The 17,034-nt window shown below is 49.8% G+C and overlaps 1 protein-coding gene across 2 annotated transcripts; it reads left to right on the top strand.

Moving 5' to 3' along the window:
• Positions 1 to 565: 565 nt before the first annotated feature.
• LOC143186210 (protein Wnt-6) lies at positions 566 to 16,819 on the top strand. Of its 2 annotated transcripts, none has more exons than XM_076389733.1 (5): positions 566 to 703; positions 7,490 to 7,710; positions 15,462 to 15,581; positions 15,666 to 15,865; positions 15,987 to 16,819. In XM_076389733.1, the coding sequence occupies exons 1-5, from the start codon at positions 636 to 638 to the stop codon at positions 16,446 to 16,448; spliced, it is 1,071 nt and encodes a 356-aa protein (XP_076245848.1). In that variant the 5' UTR covers positions 566 to 635; the 3' UTR covers positions 16,449 to 16,819. The 2 variants fall into 2 exon arrangements, with proteins under 2 accessions (XP_076245848.1, XP_076245849.1); XM_076389734.1 differs by lacking the exon at positions 566 to 703 and adding an exon at positions 3,826 to 3,930.
• The last annotated feature ends 215 nt before the right edge of the window (positions 16,820 to 17,034 follow it).

Genomic DNA, 17,034 nt, shown 5'->3' with positions numbered 1-17,034 from the left:
ATTCATAGTAGCGGTTGCTCGCAACCACCAACGAATTACGTTGAACGTGTTAAAGCAAACTGGAGAACTTGATTGTTTTTTCATCGTTTCACGCAGTCCCGGAGGAAGGAGACCATGAAGGTTCAACGCGTTCAATATTTGTATCCGTTTAAGTGCTTCAAAGAGACTGCTTCGCTTTGATCGCCGCGTCCGCGGTCGAAGCTTCGAAGAGGGAAGAAGACAAGAAAGAGGAAGAGGCACGAGTAGAGCCGCAAGAGGAAGAAGAGCATCGAAGACGAAGAAGAAAGCGATCGTGCTTCGGTAAAGTGTCGGCAGTAACGAAGACCAGATACGAGAAAGTAGTCGAGAGTGGACGGTCGAGGAGATCGGGTGTTCGATAAAGAATTTCTTCTTGCCGATCGGGAAAAAGACCTACGCATATGTATATTTAAGGTAGTTGGTGCGTTTCAGCCCGTTGCCGATTCGTTGCGCAAAGTCGTGTGATTGTTGAACGGGTCCGTTGGTCAGGAATCTGAAGGTGCATCGCTGCGTGAAACGCGATTTCCTTTCGCGTAGTCTGCTATTCGCCGATATAAACGATACACGCGCATAGGAATCAATCGGCAATCGTCCAAGTGATTCCGAGGGGCGGAGGGATGGAGATGCGCCTCGTTCTCGTGGCGGTCTGCCTCCTTCTCGTCACCCCCATCGCCGGCTCTTTCTGGTATGTACTTGTTTCTACGAACACTTATTCTCTTCTTAATTCATCTTGAACACCTCTCTCCACGACATCCTTCTTAACCGAGCTGTTTCCTTCGTTTATCTCCATTCTATTCCATTCTTCGACATGAAGGAACGCGTAAGATCCTGTAAGAGGTAACGTTTCTCGACAAACAAAACCTGTTCTTTTTGCTTCGAAGAAATGAAAACTCTGATGGAAGAGTCGCGACCGGTCGTATGGTCACGAACAAAATTTCGAAACAAAGTCGTCGCGTGAAATGTTGTTGCTGTACCAAAACTGTTAACATTAGTAGTTTCCAAATGTAATGACTAACGACCGCTCCAATTCCAAGCCGCGTCATCTGGGTTATCAATTAACCGGCACCTTACGCGCACACGGAATGATTAATGATGCCATAAATCCAGCTTTGGTAGGTACTCGCGTTCGCGTAAGACCTACGCCGAGATTTACTATTTTCTTTCGACTCGTTACCGTTACCAGTAAATCTGTTTTCTGGTGTTTCGCTGATGCAGGAATCTACAGGTAAATATCGGTGCTCGGGGCGTGCGAAATTCGTATGAAATGTGCACGGAAACTGACAAGCCGAAAAGAGACGCGGGTCATGAAACGCCACGCCGCGCCGCGCCGCGCCGCGCCGCGCCGCGCCGCGAATTCGTAACCAGCGCGTGACGCGTTTCTCGTAACTGCGTTACATGCCTGGGAGGTATCTCGAGGAACAGTAAATTATTCGGTAGCTCGAGCGCGAGATGCGTACTCGAGTTTATTATGTAAATGTTTGTACGACGATAGACCGTTATCGTTGCTCTGCCATCCAAAGCTCCAGCATCCACAGACGAGTTAACTCGTAAACGTTACTCCGCTTCTTCGCCTCACCCATGTTTTATACAACGCGCACGATACTCCAATTAGATTCGATTTGCAACAGCATTTTTCGAGAAGTTCTCCTTGATTTTTAGCAAACAACTCTTGCGGCAAACACTGAAGCACTACGATGGTTTTAAAGTCACAGTTGGAATATGTGCACGGTTGAAATTTGAAAGTTTGCTCGCATCCGAGGGCAAAGAATGTTGGTCTTTTCTAAGGTCGAGCAAATATTTGTCGATGATTTAAAGGGGATTTCTGCGCGCAGTCGACGCTGTACCGTCGCACCTCACTCACGCTCGCCCATCTGCGATGCCCACACGACGCGACGGACTATTTGATAAATATATTAGAGGTTCGTTGTTTGTTTCGATGACAGGTATTTAACAACAGGTATTTAAGCAGATTCGACGAACCTTTCCTTCGAATATTTCTAACTTTTTTTTATTATTTTGCGATCGAACGGTTTACCGATCTGGACGAATTTCATCTTCTTGATCGGAACCGGATTCTTTTTCCGTCGATCGAGATTCCCTGGTTTTTTCGCGGGGCATACTATCCTATCTCTGTTCTGTTCGTTTCTTCGGTAGTCTGCCCTCTCGTTTCGTTTCACTGGTACAGAAGAGACACGCGGTCGAGTCGGATTCGTACGATCCACGGGAGGACAAAGACAACCAAGTCGAAGAGTAAAGAAGTAAAGAAGCGAGCGAGGATGGACAATGGTCTCGCTCGAAGCGTCACCCGTAAATCTCGTTGAGAGCGTATAATTTGTAAGTCGGCAGCAGCTCCGTTTCACCTCCTCTCTCTAACCCTCTCGTTTCTTTCCCTCCTGCTCTCCCCCTCGCTATATCGCAAACCGTAACTCTCGAAACACGAAAATCAAGAGCGAATCGAGAGAAGCCGTGGCAGCTTTGCCCGCATTCTTGCGCATCTCATTCACGTCTGTGCTCTTAGTCTTACTACCTCTTGCGATAACGAACGAACGAACGAACGACACTCTTGTTGACCAGGGTATTCGCATCGATCAGCAGGACCTAAACTGATAAACATTTTCTTTTGCAATACATGCGTCTCCCGTCGTAAAGGAAACGCCGTGGTAATACAAAGTTGAAGCGATTGAATTGGTCCGCTATTGGCGACTCGATAGGCCGCATTAGTCACGATATGACTTAATATCCGAAGAAACTTGTTTCTTCGTTTTCCTTCCATCTTGGAACGAGACAACCTGTTCGGTTGACCGCAAGTGGAAAAGGTGTTCAAGGATCGGTGAACGCCGGGGTAGTATCGTAACGAGCAGTTGCCGATAATGCGATAGCGTTTGGTCGAGTCGCGAAGTCGGCCAATGAGCCGCGGTGGGCAGTCCACGACTACCTTCTCGCTGGTTGGACAACGCGATACTCCCACCCGATACATTCTCTCTCACCTGGCCTCTCTCTTTTCTTTCCTGGAGCCGTATAATCGTAGTCATAAAAGTGCGCAGACCGTGTGACTCGAGGTCACGTGTCGTGCTTTGATCGTCGTTCGTTCGCGCACAATCTCGGTTAAGCTGCCAAATCGCGTCAGCACGCTTCCCTCGCTAGATTCCAGAGTTACGCCTGCGTCGTAAACTCGGCAAGAATGTTTGTTCCCGATACTGGGCGTATTTCGGTCAGCCTCGTCTCGTTATGCTTATTTTCGTCGCAAACCAAGTTCCTCGAAGTTACGCCGAGGATTAGTACCCTCTCGCGCAAGTTTGTCTATTTGCGGTCGTAAAAGCTCAACCTTCTCGTTCAAAGTAGGTCTACCCGGATCATCGGTACACGGTTGCCAATGTAAACACGGAAGATTCCTCTCCTCTTCGTTCTAGCACACCCCATGCACCCACTCGCGCACGAACCTTTCCTTTCGGTTTCAGCCTGTTGGATCTTTCGAAAGAATCGTTCATATCGGAAGAAAATTGATGTTCGTAACGAGGTCGATGTAGGGAGTATTCACCGTCCATCCACGGTCGGTTCCGATAAATTTTCGGAATCGGTCGGAGCGATAAATTTAGTTCTCGAGACATGGACGTGCGCTTGATCATCTTCGTGCACGACGTCTCGATCCTCCGAGTTGCAAGACAGAAATAATTTTCCTGTCCCCGATTTACCGCTTAACGAAGATACTTGCCACGGTTCTGGCCGCATCTCCGAAACATTTGCCTATTAAACCTTTTCTACTCTTCTCGGTACAGAAACGCCTAGTTTTAATCTTCTATTCTCGTTCGAGAGGTACGATAGCGAATGGTGGTGGCTGAAAAATCTGTTCCCGCCGCGGCAGTATATGCGGTGCGGCACCTTAAAGAAATGCTCGATTTGTCACGATGCAAGGTACGTCGATCACCGCCGAGTCAAAATATGGCGCGCGTACAATACTCCCAGTGAACCAGCAATGACACGCGTATCAGAAACGAAGCGGTTAACGACGAGTTCATTGAGGGGCCTTACACGCGTTCGCTCTTTCGGTTTGCGCGAAATCGGCGTAACGTGGCGCAACGACACGCACGAACCGAGACTCGACTCTCCTCTTTCCTTCCTTCCTTCCTTCCTTCCTTCTTTTTCGCTCATCTCTGTCGTTCTTTTCTTTTTCGAGACGCGAGAGAATCAAAGAGCATTCGATTCGATAGAATTCATCCTGACCGCTTTAATTGGAAGGCTTCCGATTACCAGTCGCTAATAACGAGTACACGTTCGAGTGACGTAACGAGCGATTAGTTTAAAGCACGACATGATGGGCGGTTAATCGGGACCGATGGAAGTCCGAGGGACGAGCCGATGGAGGTGGTTAGTGGTGGCTGGAACCTGGAACGCGTGTCTCGTACGTACAAGCAAAACCACGGAATCGATTTTCATGGAATGCTGGGAGGGGGGCGTACCTGCGTTTCCCGACGCTAAGCGTTCCGGGAGAAGAATTTCAAATTGTTTCGACGTAGTCGCTATGCATGGAATTTTGAGACCCTCGTCCGCCTTGTCCAGGCTTACACTAATTTTATTGCTACTCCTCCGATTCGATCAGCTTTCGTTAGACCGCGTGCTTCGAATAATTTGCAAAACGCGGGCATGCTTCTGACTCGCCAGCAAATATGGAAACGGAAATAGAAGTTGCGCACGATCCCTTCAACTTTCTTCGGTACGTTCGAGCGATCGAGTAGCTCCAGCATCTTGCCACGAATTCCTCGAGATTCTTAGCAAAGGCAACCTAGACTCGGCTACGAGCTAACCCTTGCCACCAATTTGTTCGGGCATTCTTCAGCCGAGTTCACCTGGCTTCTTTTACGCTCGCCGATCATCTTTCGCTAATACTTTCTTTCTTTTATCAGTCTCCGATTCTTCGTGCCTTCGATCAGCAGGTACCACTTTCTTTTCGAATTTAGTTGCGATGAAACTTAGATCGCAACGCGTTCAAAGGATCCAAGCTTCGAGATAAACTATATACGTACAACTATGCGCAGTGTTTCTTTACTCGCTTTCGTCTTCGTCGCGTACCGTCCTTGCCTTCTGTCTTCTGCTTTCTTCGTCACGCCGAGCAACAACAAGATGATTTACATTAAGTGTACATATTTAGCTGGCACGAGTTGTCGTGACTTTCGACTTCCGTCCGCTGCACTTTTTACTTAACTCTTCTCCTCCTATTTGCTTTCGCTTTCTCTTCCTTTTCTGTGGCGAGGCGCGACGCGGCGCGACGCGGCGCGACGCGGCGCGGCTTGCGAAATAACTTCCATTGGTGATCGCGCGCTAAGAAATTAAGCGAAACGATGAAAGATCGTGGAGCGCGATTGGAGTTGAGATAGAATCGTGATATCGCGGTCAATTGGATTGGTTCGATGTCCTTGGATGCGAGGTTCCCGACTTCCGTCGTTTTTCGTGTTTTCTTCCTATCCTCGAGGGCTTCGTTCGGACGGTGCGAGATATTCGAAGAATTCACGGGTGGACCCAACGACCGTTCTTCTTCTACTCGTCGTCGTCGTCGTCGTCGTCGTCGTCGTCGTCTTCTTCTGCCAAGCACCTTGCGGCAGTCAGAGGACGAAGTCCGTCCCCTTTTTCCCGTGCACTCTGTCGAGGAGTCATCCTCTCCCTTTCCGGCTCTCGAGTTCGAGCGTGGACGAACCGTCGAGGAGCCGAGTGAGGCCAGCAACGTTGCTTTCTCGTCACTGTCTATCCGAGTAGACAGCGTGGAGCTGCCTTCGAGCAAAGTGAGTGCGTCTAATGAGGCAATAAATAAGTCGACCGCCCTAACCGGCCTCTCCACGCTGTTCGTTCGCGACGACATGTCCATCCTCCTTCAGTTCCTTTCTTGCCTCCGCGTACGCGAGTACACTCAACCCCTTCCTTCTCTCACTCTAAATACCACCCCTGTCTCGATTCTCTCTTTCCGTTCCTCATATCTCATCGATTGCCTTTTCCTTCCTCTTCTTCTTCTTCTGAATCGCATCGACCCAGATTGCTTAAGCTTCTGCTCGTCGGATACGGAAATGCGCTGTTCAGTTCCTGACCATTCCAATTCCTTTGAACTGACCACGAGCCAAGGTATTAATAGCTGCACCCACGAGACCTGCTGATTCGCGGTCGTCAAACGGCGCGTTGTGTTTGCACTAATAACATTGTAACGTTATCCGTACAAGAAACGTAAGACGTATCGACAGGCTGTGATCGGTCCGTTTATTTGCATTAGAGCATGTTAACTACACGGTCGTTAAAGAATCGACGCAAATATGTTCCTGGCCTGTCATCCTTTGAACTGTAAGGTCAGGATAGCGTCACGCAGGCAGCAGAGATCTTCCTCTTTCTCTTCTCCTTCGTTCTCGATCCTGGTTATGTTGCGACAATCCAAATTAGGGAGAGCATTTTCGCCATGCGTAAACTGTTTCGAGAAAATCTGATATCCTTGATAGTCGATGGAGGGACAGTGAAGTTTCTTCTTCGAACGCGTATCTGGTTCCGGTGGTCCGAAAGTGGTGTGGTCCGTGATGGATTACCGAGAACAGGCTTCGGGAAAGAATATCGACGAGTCCGAATGAAGTTCTTGCGCGTTGTTCTCCGCGAGCGGTCCCGATCGTCCCGCGAGACCTAACATGCGCCATATTTTGCTTGAGAACGAGAGCAGCGTTTAGCCTTTTTTCTCCGAGGAGAACGCGGCTCGCAGAAGACCGGCTCTCGACATCCTTCGCGTCGAGTTTCGATCTCTCGTTCGCGAGTTTCTTGAGAATTCCTGTCCGCGTATTCGACGTTCTTGTCCTCGCTGTTACAGTCGCCGTTCGAGCCAGGAATCTTCGCCCAAATGACGATGTCACCGGTGCGCGATTCCCTGCCCGTATTACCACGGATTTCTTCTTTCTCTTCTTCTGGTCCACGCGGAACGAAAAGCAGCAGCATTGCTGACTGCAACAAGCATCGTACACAGGCGCGAGCAACCGTCCTTAACGGAATTATTGCCATTAAGGTCGTTGCATTCCCGAGAGGCCGTCGTGTACGCGCCCCGGCATCCTACCGACGCAGAACTAATGATCTTAATTAACGTTTCGTAACGAAGGTCGCTTCGACTGTCTTCCCACCTTCCATCTACCTCGTCTTTTGCTCGTCTACCTCCTCCTCTCCTACATTTCATTTCTCTTCTTCTTCTTCTTCTTCTCCTACTCCGTCCTCTTCCTCTGCTTCTTCTTTCCCTCCTGCTTTCCAATCGTTTTTACACTCAGATTCTACCTCGGTCCTTCTTTATTCTTCTTCTTCCTCTTCCTCTTCCTCTTCTTCTTCTTCTTCTTCTTCTGGTTCCTACTAACCGGAGGTCCTTTTCATTCCATTTCTCCTTTTTATTCCTTCGAATCGCGTTAGATTCTTTACATTTCTGACATATTCTTTATCGGTATTTATCGTTTATTTCCTCCTGTTTTAGGACCGTTGGAAATCAGGTGGTGATGGACCCAATGCTCATCTGTAAGAAAACTAGAAGGCTAAAGGGCAAGATGGCAGACATTTGTCGCAAAGAACCATCATTGTTGAAAGAGATCGCAAGGGGTGTACAGGTCGGAACCAGAGAATGCCAGTATCAGTTTCGTAATCGCAGGTGGAATTGCACCACTGTTAGAAGATCCCTTAGAAAGATTTTGTTACGAGGTAAGCAATTTGTAATTCCCTCCAGTTTGAATCGAAAGCAAAAGGCTACAATGCACGCACGCTTAAAAGCTGCTACAGGGCCTTTCTGGTTCGAGATTAAACGAACTGGTTGTCGATTACACACTCACTTTCGACCATCCAGGACGATTCGTTACGATTAAATGCAGACACCCGAACATCGTGTCTTTGTATTTGTAACAGCTTCACTTCTTCGTCTGCTTTTATATTCCATTTTGACATTGATCGTTCTATTCCCAAGAGAATTGGATGATCGAGCAAAACTGTAGGTACGTGTTATCTTCGCAGACGTGTAATCATCTTCTAATTAACTTCTATGGGGCAAGCCTGGCCGATAGAAAGCAAATTAAGCAGGCTTTTTTTATCGGTGATAGATTTTCTAGGGACCCTTTTTAGAAATCGTTTTCCGGTTAGAAAATCAGGTTCTAGGCTTAATTGAATTGTGTGGGGATAAATGGAAGAAATTGAACGGTGTACAGGGTTGAGATCAGATCCCAGGCAAGATTCTCACGCAGTTTGAGTTTACGCGCGCTCCAGAGGAGACGAGACGAGAAGAGAGCGAGCGAACCTGTCCGCGTGGATCGCCCAGTTACCCGTCCGATGTATTAATTCCAGTTGATCGAGCACGACAACTAAATCGAAGACAGCGTGTCCAATAGGCCGAACTGCTCTCTAGGTTCCGCTATCGGATCGGTGCCTTTTGGTAGCCTGACAGATTGACACTGTCCGTCGTATATTAGTGGCAATATGTTCTCTTAATTAAAGGCTTCATTGACCGGACGACCGTCCTCGCAGTCCGTTTCGTTCTCTTTTCTTTCTCTGCTTGTTCTTACTCTGTTTCGCCCGTTTCATTTCTCTCTTTGTCTGTTGCTCCTCCTGCCCGTGGATCACGATCGAAAGATTACCATCGATCCTGTCGATCGTGATTCGTGGCGGACCGAATGCGATTCGTCGACGGTCCAACCTGTCTACAGTATATGAACACGTGGATTCTACGCTGGTCGATGGATGATCGAATTATATCCGACACTGTCGGCGATGCCTGACGATCGGCGTTCGTCTGGTCAAAGATTTCAAGGAATACGATAGCAGGTATTATTTCACGATTCGTCTCGCTCATACCACCGTCCAACGCGAACGAATCGCGACGGGTTAATTAACTCTCTCCAGACGATATTTCCTCCACGATGGAATTTCAGTCGAGGCTCGTCCCCTGTTAGGAGAACCACTGTCATCGGTTAGCCGCAGAGGGACTGCCACTTGGTAGAACCGACAGAAAGCTAATTTGCGTTTCACCTGCCACTTACGAGTTCGCCTCACCCTATAAAAACGATATCGCGCAGTAAAGACGACAAAGTCCGATTATATTACGCTTCATCGAGGAATCGTAAACTTGTTCCCGACAGTAAGCAATTACTTAACAACTTTTCGGTTACAATTCGGTTTGTAATCGTGAAATTATTGAAATGTTCGCTAGATAGGCTACAAGCGTGGGAGGTGGTTTTACGCGATTCTAATTTCGAGTGCCGTTTTCCGTGCTCACGAATTCGGAGAAGACGTCGCTTCGGCCCAAAACGGTAGGTTGTCGGTTCGGAAAAAGGTTGAGCGGCAGGTACATAAATCCTGGCTGCCGGGTGCATTATTGGACGGCGCGGATCGATGACAGGGGCGGCGATGTGTTAACCGCTCGTTTTGGGTGACAATCCTCGACGTCGTCATTTATCTGCGACCCCGGCCGAGGACAGCTCTCCCTGGGAAGTCCATCGCAACAAATATACGACTTTTTAGCCCACCCTCGGCGAACTCTCTCTACTCGCACAATGCTGCTGAAACAAAATCTGCCACTCCGTTTGCAAGTAATGTCACATGTTTTCGAATCTATTTCATTTCATTCATTTCATTCATCTTTCCTTTTTCTTGAATGAAGAAAAGTCGAGAGATTGATTCCGGGAGGAGAGAAATTCGTGGGAGCGTATCGAGCAGCCAGTCTTCCCGACAAGCAGGATCGAAGCGAGGAAAAATTCCTAACGGGTGAGGATAGGGAGAAAAAGCGAGGAGGAAGCCACGCTACTGGCGGCGCCTATCTTAATTCTCGATTGACGTTTATTTATCTGGCGACGTTTAATTTTTATGGGCGCGATCTGGCCGATAGGTTAGCCCCGCAGGTAGCTCCCGCTGTGTGGTCCGAGTCCAGAAGAGATTCGAGGTTGGACTGGTAGAACATTCGTGGATGAGCAGCACCTCTTAATTGAGGGGTGCCGCGTGTCGCGATAAGAGGAACACGGGCGTCAAAAACCTGTGGAAAGAGCTACCAGGGGAAAGGAAAGGAGGAAGGAATTTATTGTGCTGCCACGGTGCGACCGTTCGTTCGTTCGTTCGTTCGTTCGTTCGGTATCCGAGGCAAGGATGCACAGTGCGGCAACGATTCCCGAATCCTCCACGGTCGATACACCGCGCCTGCCTCAGCCAAATTAAGAGAGTGGTTTTCTTCGTTCACCGGGATTCCACGGAGTCTTGGCCGGCTGCGAAGGAAACGATTCCTTCAGAGCGGTCTCCTCGAATCAACAAATTGCTTTTTCTTCTCTCGAATCAGAGGCGGAGTTGAAGGGGCGATATTATTCGACCATCACGATCTCGAAGTCTCCCAAGTTGCACGAGCAGCCGAGCTCTTTCGGTCAACCTTTCAAATTCGAACATTTCTACCATTCGTATTGAGAAAAATGTGCGTGAATTTTGCGCATTCCTTTCGAACGCTCTCTCGTTGCGTCTTTCTCTGTTCACCTCGATATGCATACGTGTGTGCAAGCACGTACATTCTTTTCCTCGACGTTTCTCGACTCTAACGAGGATGCTCACCTTGGCGCGTTAATAAACTCGAGCCCCGTCTCTCTGCGATTCCATTCGTTCGCTCTTCGTTTTCGCTACGTTTCGTCCGCGGTAATCATCGTGCTCTATTCCGGTTGTTGAGCGCGCGCGAAACTCGTGCAAGCAGACTGGAAAAAGGCTCGTCGATGCGATAACGATTAGGTGATGACGCGAACAGCCTGTAATGCAGACAAGGTATCGAAGGCGATAGCCAGTCGAGCTCTAAATTCTCGTGTTCTCGGTAACCGTTGCAAGAAATAAAGTGAACGGTTTACGCTTATTAAGGCACACTCTCGACCAAGGTGGTCCAACGATGCGCCATCGAAACCGTCTGGAACCGTGTCGAGACGCCGGAATCGCGTTTATCGGTAATAGGCTAAGAGCACCGAGTTAAATGAAATTGCCTCTAAATCGGAGGCTAATTGTTTGGCAGTAAGAGCGCGGTAAGCCGTTTCGTCTGCTCGTAAAAACTCGCTCTCGAATATTTCACTGAGTCTCGATTCACCATCCTCGGAATCGGCCAGTAAATTGTACAAGTTACGACTCGTGGAGTTCGCATGTCGGAAATTTTCCTATACGATGTAAGCGTTGCTTCTGCTCGTACGAATGCTTCGCGTCGCCTCGCGTCGCGTCGCGTCGCGTCGCCTCGCGTCGCGTCGCATCGCCTCGCGTCGCATCGCGTCGAATCGGTTTACGAACAAGACAGTCAAAGTGGTCTTTAAGAGTCGCACGCTTAGCTACATGGTCACGACCGCGACGCGAGCAAACGGTACGAGACGATAATGAGCGAGCTAAAACCGATTTAGCGCCGCGGCGCTAAGTGTTTTGTCGCCTCGCGAACGCGGTGCTAACTAATGCGCTGCGTGGAGGACGTATACTCTGGAATATTAGTCACTTTACCTCCAACCCTACCGCACACGTCGTTCATTCGCGTCGTTCATTATATTGCCCTTATTTCCCGAGCTAATTTTTCTCTCTTCCAGCGAAGAGGATGTCGTTGATATAGGAAGGAAATTGTCCGTGACTAAACAGTGTCTACTGGCAATCAGAACCGTACCTTTCCTCATCCCAATCGTTCTTGACGCTTCGCCATTGTCTACGAGTTTACGGGTCGCATACCGATACGCATTCCTGATTTCAAACTTGGCCCCGAGGAGGAGGAGGGGTGAAAGGGAAAAGGTGACTAAGGTATACCCTATAAAGTCTAACATCTCGCATCCGCACGATTCAGATAAGACGAAATACAGTTGGTTCGTAGGAAGAAGGTGGCTGAGGACTGAGTTTCGCGGAGGACTGTACTCGAATGGATTTCGCAGTCGGTATATCTCTTACAAAGGATTGACAATAGCAAACAGTTTAATGTCCTTAACGTTTATTGTATCTCGGCTCCCGTGGCTTTAACTTCCATCGGGAGCAGGAGAAAGGGTGAAAGGAGGATGCAAAAGGAGACGGAAGAGCGTGGAGAAAGAGGAGAGCGGAACACCGGGACAGATCTGTTATTCTGTTAGACTGCGGCTGTTGGCTGGTGACATTTGAATGCTCGGTCGATTTCACGTTGCCGAAGGGAAGGCTGGAGGAAGGAGAGCCGATCGAGAAAAGGAGAAGTATCGTATTCTTGGTGTTCTTCGTCCCAGAAGTGGACGGTCTCTGATTGCTCTCCTCGAAATGTTAGCGTCGCGTTTTCCCCGCGTTTTCCCCGCGTATGCGGCTGCGATCGAAAGGGGAGAGAAACGAAGGGAAACGAAGGGAAACGAAGGGAAACGAAGGGAAACGGAAGGGACGGCGTAATTACCGCGGTATCTTCGACTCCAGGTACGTTCGGTTGGCATACGACGGGTCTCGACCGAGGAAAGAGAGAGACGGGACACGAAGGAGAAATTCCTGCGAGAGAGGAGAATCCAGCGGTGATACGGAGCCGCTCAAAAATCTCGCGGAATCTCGGGGAAAAGGCGAGTGGTTGTGTTGCCGCAATTGGTCATTGGGCGATTTTTCCTGGCATTCATGCGTCCGTTCCCGCTGTATTTATTGGAGAGGTTTCTCTCGTCGGATCTCCTATACACGGGGGTTAACCTACCTTTCTCATTCGATATTCCTCTCTTTATTTCCTACTACTCCTCGCGATTTATTTCCGCTTTCGCCCTTTCCTCCCTCCACATCTTTGCTTCGAGCATCGCGTTTCGATCATCGGATCTAGCCGCAATTAGAGCGGACGTAAATTCTACGGACTGCACAGCGCACGTAACGTAAGCGAGCTACGAACAGGCGGCCGCGAAAGCGATCTATTGCGCAGAAAACGGCGCATCCTACGCGATAAATCGCCGAGGAGCTAAACAAATCACTCGACGGGACCGATCGATGGTATCGGCGGACCAACCGCGACCGAGTCGTCGGAATAATTTCTACAATGGCGGCACGATGCATCGTGTCTTCGTAGCGAATCACACGCTTGCATAACCCACTGGACCGATTAATCACCGGCCGATTTACGAGGGATACGTCGAGGCCGCGTGCGCGACCAAAGACTCCTGCAAATTTCATAAGTCAGCTGCTCGCGAATCGCGGCAATTTCGCACCAACCACCGTAACTGTCCCCCGGAATTGGTCCTTTCGACTCGTCGCTCGTGCCTCGTGCTCGACGCTCCTCGAAACGGCCCGTGCAACGTCGTTACTTTCAAACGTCATCCGTTTAAGGCGACCATTCATCCGTTGCATTTCACTGTGACCCGCGGACAGAAGTTACGCGCCTATCCCGTTAAGCAACCTGTGCGCGATCGATGTCGCGAAAAGGACAGCAGCAGCGAATAAATACATGCCTCGTGACGAATCCTCGCCTCCTTATATAATCGAAGAGTTAACAGATCTACTCCTACCGAGAGAAGGATGACGAAGGAGTTAGAAGAAAGAAAAATTGTCATTCTTCTCTCTGTTGGAACGGTTGGTCTTTCCGCTGGCGGTAGAGTACGAGCAGATTACGTCGCCCCAACACGCTTACTTCGCGAGTAAACGCGAAAATCAGAAGCTACGGTAGAATAAGGACAAGCCGTAGAGACGAAAGAAAGGAAGAAGAAGGCTACTCGCAATTAAACACAGCGTAAGTCTCGCTGCGAGGATAATGCCCCGGAATGCTGATAATTGGCTGTGCCGTCGCGTCGGAGCAACCCGAGAAGATGGGCACACTGTGCACCTGGCAGCCCGCCACTGCAAGATCATCGGCTCGCGATCCCTCGTGTCTAATTGATTCGAAGTGATTTATATTACCTGCTGCTCCTCTCCGTCTCGAACATTCTCCAACCTCTCGAGGCTGCGCTCTTTTACCTTTTCTTCGCCACGATACTAAGTTGAACGGGTGTGCTCTCTCTCTCTCTCTCTCTCTCCCCCCCCCCCCTCCCCCTTCCTCCCCCTCCCCCCGTAAAAATCTCGCGATTCTTAATGGAAGATAGATTCGATGATTTTGTTGCGTTTCACGGCGTTGGTGAACGGTAGAAAAGGGTGAAAGATTGAGGGAGGAAGGGCACAGCAAGCAAGTGGTAAGAGACGCGATACGGAGGAGGAACGCGAGGAGGTCCAAGGTAGGAGCCAGCCGGGGCCTTTCGCTCTCGAACCTCGATATCAGATTGCTCGTATAAAACTATCGTATCGTTTAAATACGCACTGAAAGGTGAGGCGATGCATTGGAAGATACGCGAGCGGTGGCAGGCAGGCTGCTTCTCGGGCTGACCGCGTCTTCTCCTTCTGTCCGTCTGTCCGTCCATGCGTCGATCCGAGCCGAAGATACCCGGCTGGAATCCATGGGAACCACGGAGAACCAGGCCTAACGCGTATAACCTCTTCCCAAGCTCGCGCCGCGGCCGCGACTCGGCTCAGCCGTCTCCCGTTTCGATTGCCCTCTTCAAGCTTTCCTTGATCGTCGTTCCGTACTATTTTCCGTTGCGGTCCCCCAACAGTCGAAGGTTCGGTCGGGTCCGCATACTTTGATCAACGGCGGCGCAACATTAGTATTCGCGACTGGTTTCCGTTTAAACGCTCGAAAACGATAATTGCCTCGCGGCACAGAAACGACTCGATCGGCCGGCCAGTTGCCGACAGATCCGCCCGCGATAGTTTGACGACGACTCCCTGTCCCATGCTCGGGCAGAATCGGTAATTGGAGCCGCATTCCGCGTTACGATTACAAGTTAATCCGACCACTGTGCTCGCAACATTCCTGCCTGTCGCAAATCGAACAGCGCGAACTTTGATCGCGCGGGTGGCTCTCGAAAGCAGGATAAGAAATCTCCGGAGATGGGAGTAGAGAAATCTCGAGTAGAGAGGGAGAAAGAAGAGGAGGAGGGTCCTGGACACGCGGAAATAAAAAAAAACGGTTCGAAGAGAATTTGCAAACCCCGGATGCTTGGGCAGGTGAGAGACAATGGGTGACAGGGAGCCGTTGGACGGAGGCGGTGGTAATCTGCCGTTTTGAAAAGGGGTGGAACTCGGCCGTTCATTGTCTGCCTAATGATGGAGTGGAAACGTGACAGGTGAAACCGAATACACACGCCACCGAAACCCGACGTGTCCTGGTCCTCTCGCTCTCCCTGAGCTACGCTTTCGAATGTTAGAGATCTGTCGCGGCGCGCTGTCCGGGGTGCTCTCGAACTTCTTAGATCGTGGCTTGCGAGCCGCATATAGGTATTTGGTCACAGTAGGTGTCCACCACTGTATCTTTTTCTCGTCAAAAATTTCGATTCTTCGATCTATGTACCTATGTACGTACCTTTAGCCAGATAAATCAATCGTGCAACGTTGAGCTTAGCCTTCTCTCTAGGTTCCGATTTGCAGATCGTGTCCGAAGATTTTGGTGAGTTGAACAAGTGACTCGATGGTTTCAGATACGAGAGAGACGGGGTTCGTGAATGCCATCACGGCGGCCGGGGTCACGTACGCGGTTACCAGAGCCTGCACTATGGGTAACCTCGTTGAATGCTCGTGCGACAAGATGATGTCAAGAGGTAAGGATCGCATGGATACACGAAGACTTCGATGTTGGTTTCACTCGTAGCATTTCATTGTGGCGAATTTTGGGAATTGCGCAGGTAATCGTCTCGAGAAACTTATGCGAACTACCGAAACGGAGAAGAGTCTGCCTACTGAGGGAGACTGGGAGTGGGGAGGGTGCGGCGACAACGTGAAATTTGGGTTCAAAAAGTCGCGAGATTTCATGGACGCGCCCTATCGAAAGCGCAGCGACGTGAAGACATTGGTCAAACTCCACAACAACAACGCTGGTCGTTTGGTAGGTCACACTCATTGTCACACTCATTGTCACACTCATTGTCACTTTCATTCTCTCCATCGTGTAGAGAAGAACAGATGGTATTACGATTTCGCGAATTTGTTGTTCGTTCGTGCCACAGGCAGTGAGGAACTTTATGAAGACAGAGTGCAAGTGCCACGGTCTGTCGGGATCGTGCACGGTTCGCACCTGTTGGCGCAAAATGCCGCCGTTCCGTGACGTGGGGAATCGGCTGAAGGAATCGTTCGACGGCGCGGCTAAGGTGATCCCCAGCAACGACGGGCACAGCTTCATCACCGAGGGACCGACCATCAAGCCACCAGACAGACTCGACTTGATCTACAGCGAGGATTCGCCCGACTTCTGCAAGCCTAACCGGAAGACAGGCTCGCTGGGCACGCAGGGACGGCGATGCAACTCCACCAGCCAAGGCGTTGACGGCTGCGAGCTGCTCTGCTGCGGCAGAGGATACGACACCAAGATCGTTAAAGAGAAGATCAACTGCGAGTGCAGATTCCGATGGTGCTGCGAAGTCACTTGCAACACATGCCTGGTGAAGAAAACGATAAACACGTGTCGTTAGGCAACGTTTCCTAACATATCGGCCGCGCGAGTTTAGGATAAGTATTTATAATATACGGATCGCAAAGTAATGGTTAAAAAGGCTGCGCCTAGTTAAACGTTAGGGCAGCGCGGGAACGATTTATTTCTCGTTTACCCATCGTTCGAAGCTTTCCAAGTATCTCCAGCAGCTCGTTTCGGGCATTTTCGCGTAGAATCACGTGTCCCTCGAAACGGTTCCCGCTTTTTCTTTTACGCCTCGCCGATCAACCGCTTAATCTGTCCAGTTTGCCTTTCTCCTCTTCGCTCGAGTTTCTCTGTAAATAAGACTGAATCGACCAAGGTTTATATATTGTGTTGCGTAAAATGCGAATAAAAACGTGTATTCCCGGGCGAGTTCTCGTTCGTTACTTTCGACACGTTGCCGCGAATGCCTCGGTCCTGGAGAGCGCGCGTTTCGACGCGCTCTCGACGCGCTCTCGACGCGCTCTCGACGCGCTCTCGACAATTCATCACTGGCCAGAGAAGAATGGAATGCGTTCAACTTTTGCGATCGATCGAAGGTAAGTAAAACGTTTCGCAATTAACAGACGATTAGAGAAGAGAAG

Source organism: Calliopsis andreniformis, chromosome 12 (assembly GCF_051401765.1).
Source record: "Calliopsis andreniformis isolate RMS-2024a chromosome 12, iyCalAndr_principal, whole genome shotgun sequence".
Classification (NCBI taxonomy): Eukaryota; Metazoa; Arthropoda; class Insecta; order Hymenoptera; family Andrenidae; genus Calliopsis; species Calliopsis andreniformis.
The sequence above is the reverse complement of the archived record's forward strand: the minus strand, read 5'-3'. Positions and strand labels throughout refer to the sequence as shown.

Coding starts and splice junctions, on each gene's coding strand:
- LOC143186210 (XM_076389733.1), top strand. CDS start 636: ATGGAGATGCGCCTCGTTCTCGTGGCGGTCTGCCTCCTTCTCGTCACC. Junction 7,711..15,461: donor TAGAAAGATTTTGTTACGAG/GTAAGCAATTTG, acceptor CGATGGTTTCAG/ATACGAGAGAGACGGGGTTC. Junction 15,866..15,986: donor ACAACAACGCTGGTCGTTTG/GTAGGTCACACT, acceptor TTCGTGCCACAG/GCAGTGAGGAACTTTATGAA.